General features: G+C 47.6%; 1 protein-coding gene across 1 annotated transcript in view; it reads right to left on the bottom strand.

Moving 5' to 3' along the window:
• Positions 1–2,521, bottom strand: part of RNFT2 (ring finger protein, transmembrane 2) — a 63,275-nt gene extending 60,754 nt beyond the window's left edge. Inside the window, exons 1-2 of the mRNA XM_008566165.1 lie at positions 2,115–2,521; positions 34–110 (exon numbers count right to left, since the gene is read on the bottom strand). Of these exons, the coding sequence (XP_008564387.1) occupies positions 34–110; positions 2,115–2,394 (357 nt within the window). The 5' untranslated portion in view covers positions 2,395–2,521. The remainder of the gene's footprint in view (positions 1–33; positions 111–2,114) is intronic.
• Between the last annotated feature and the right edge of the window lie 476 nt (positions 2,522–2,997).

The following is a 2,997-nucleotide window of genomic DNA, read 5'->3' as shown; positions in this document are numbered from 1 at the left end:
AGAAACAGGAGACTGATTGGCCAGGTGACTCACCTTGAGAGAGACCTGTTCTCGGAGTGTGGAGTTGGCATAGGCGAAGGTGCTGGCCATCCCGATGCACACAGCGATGCCTGTGGGACAGAGGAGGGTTCAATACCACCCACTCAGACTCATCAGGCCCATCCCAGGACCATGAGCAACTCCGGAAAAAGTCACATCCCTGTTCCCCTTGGAGTTGACAGGCTAACCACAGAAGAGAGAGAAAATCCCACTTCTGGGGGATTTAGGATGTCATGTAAATCATTGGGAACCCTGAGCCATTCTGACTATATGCCTCTGATTTAGGGACAGGATTTAGGCCATGGTGGAGATATTTTACAGCACTGAGCTAGGAGAATGGGCTGTACAGTCTGGTAAGACCTGGGTTCAAATCCTGGCTCTGCTACCTCCTCTCTGTGTGAGCTTGGGCAAGTTGCTGCACCTCTCTGAGCCCCAGTTTCCTCTGCAAAATGGACAGAATAACAGTACTTACCTCGTCCTGGGATAATGCTTATAGAACACAATCTCTAGCAGTTACTGAATGGCGCCTATTATTTCTACTTTCAAAAAGAATCTGAGGTGTGTTATTTGTAATAAAAGCATACATGGAAAAAGAACACAATGACATAAGGAATAAAAGTTTCATGTTAAAGGGGAAAAAAAATCCCAGCTAACAGGAAAACATGACCCAGATGGGAGAATGGAATTGAATTTAATCCACAACTCATTTAATTGTCACTGTTTGCAAAGCTAACATCTTGGAATTCTCCCAGAATAATGATTTTCAAATCCTACTTTTTGTAACTTGTAGACAGGATTCTGCTTTGACACAATGTGTTTGGAGTTTGTTTACTTTTTTGATAGTATGTGCACTCTAGGTATTTCTCCAGATCTACTTTGAAAAAGATACATTTCTTCATTGAAAACATAGAAAATAAGAACCAGTAACTCCCCAATCCTTTTTTCTACTGTCTTCTTTGATGAAAAAAAAACCCAAAAAACAAAAAACAAAAAATCTGCCAATGAAAAAGAAAATAAGCATACTGGAGAATAAAACTTAGCTGTGAGTTTGCCAGATTTCAGGGTAAGAGGGATCATGCTGGCTTCTGTGTCTAGGGGTAAAAAGGGAGGGGCTTGTATGGTAGCGCCCCAGCAAGGAAGGCGGAGTGGTCCCAGTTGCCTGAGCTCACAAAGAGGGGAAAATAAGAAACAAAGGACAGCCTAATCCCTTCCAGATGTTTCCTTAGGGGAAGTGGTAGGCCATGAGATAATTCTTATCCTCACTCCTACCGTAGGACAAACACAATACCCTACGAGCCCGGCAGGACGCGGCAACATCATGATCTAACAACAGTAAGAAACAACAACAACAATAATAATAATAACAGTAAACACAGACCATTTATTGCATGTTAAGTATGTGTCAGGCACAAGGCTAGGCACTTTATGAATCATTGTCTAACATCCTAATAACAACAACAGGTAGCATTTACTGAGCACTTGCTATGTGCCAGGCTCTATGTTAAGTATTTTAATGTGTGTTAATAATGAGTAAAATAAAAATAACAATCTGTACTTGCAAAGCACTGACTCTCTGCCAGGCACTGTCCAAACTGCTTCACACATATTAACTCAAGTTCAACCTCACTGCCATCCATGAAGTATATACTGTCATAACCCCCAATGTACAGATGATGGAACTGAGGCACAGAGAGGTTAAGTAATGTACCCAGCACCACACAGCTAGTAAGGGACAGAGCTGCGGTTCAGACACAAGCAGTCTGAGCTCTTCATTATTACACGTTACTCCTTCACATCAAGAAAAAAGCTGAGGAAGTTTGTATCACAACCCCCATTGGACAGATGAGGAAACTGAGGCTCAGAGAAGCCAGGTGACTTGCCCAAAGTCACACAGCGAGTTGGCCAGGATTTGAACCCAGGTCTGACTCAGAATTCCACACCCTTAAGCACTTTGCACCCTGCTGGCCTCTCCTTCCTTCCCCTGGCATCTTGGATGAAGAGCCCCTCACCCCACGGGCTGTGGGGGCTCCATGTTTGAAGCCGCAGGCTAGGACACCACATCCCCAAGGACTCACCGAGCTTATGCTGGAAGCACACTTTGGCCAGGAGGATCAGGATGAAGGGGAGTCCCTTCTGGAGCCAGCAGATCACAGCCTTCAGCTCAGACAGGGCAGGGGCAGGTGTCCCTGGCTGCTCATCACCCCCCTCCTCCGAGTGTCCTCGGTGGTCCCCACCCACGTGCTGCAGCAGGGAGCTCCCACGGTGGCCACCATGGTGGAAGTGGTGGTGGGGCTGGCGGTGGTGGTAGGTGCCCCCCTCGCCCCGGCCCCCTCCTTCCTCCCTGGACCCCGGCATCTGGATGAACACGTCCCCACCGCTGGCAGAGGACCCCAGCACCAGGCTGGTTGGGAACGGGCTGGCAGGAAGGTTGCCTGTCAAGCCGGAGAAGAGCGTGGGTGAGGAGGCTGTTTCTGCCTTCAGGCTCTCAAAGACCCCGCCTTCGTCCACACTGGCCTCGGAGCTGAGCGCCTGGCTGCGACTTCTGGTGACAAGGGAAGAGAAACCCGCCCAAGTCAGGTGGCTAGAAAGACAGAACCCCAGCAGAGGATGGGGGACAAATACTACCAGTGATGTTATGGGCTGAACTGTGTTTCCCTCAAATTCCTGTGTAAAAGTCCTAACCCCCAGCACCCCAGAACGTAACCTTATTTAGAGAGAGGGTCTTCAAAGAGGTTACAAAGTTAAAATGAGGTCACTGGGGTAGGCACTAATCCAATAGGTTTGGTGTCCTTATAAATGAGGAGATTTGGACACAGACAGGTACAGAGGGACAACTGTGTGAAGACACAGGGAGAAGACAGCCAATTGCGAGCCAAGGAGAGAGGCCTCAAAAGAAACCATCCCTACTGACACCTTGACTTTAGGCTTCCAGCCTCTAGAATTGTAAGAAAAGAAATT

This window comes from Galeopterus variegatus, unplaced genomic scaffold (genome assembly GCF_000696425.1).
Source record: "Galeopterus variegatus unplaced genomic scaffold, G_variegatus-3.0.2 Scaffold227, whole genome shotgun sequence".
NCBI classification, from domain to species: domain Eukaryota; kingdom Metazoa; phylum Chordata; class Mammalia; order Dermoptera; family Cynocephalidae; genus Galeopterus; species Galeopterus variegatus.
This window is presented reverse-complemented; position numbering and strand designations above follow the sequence as displayed.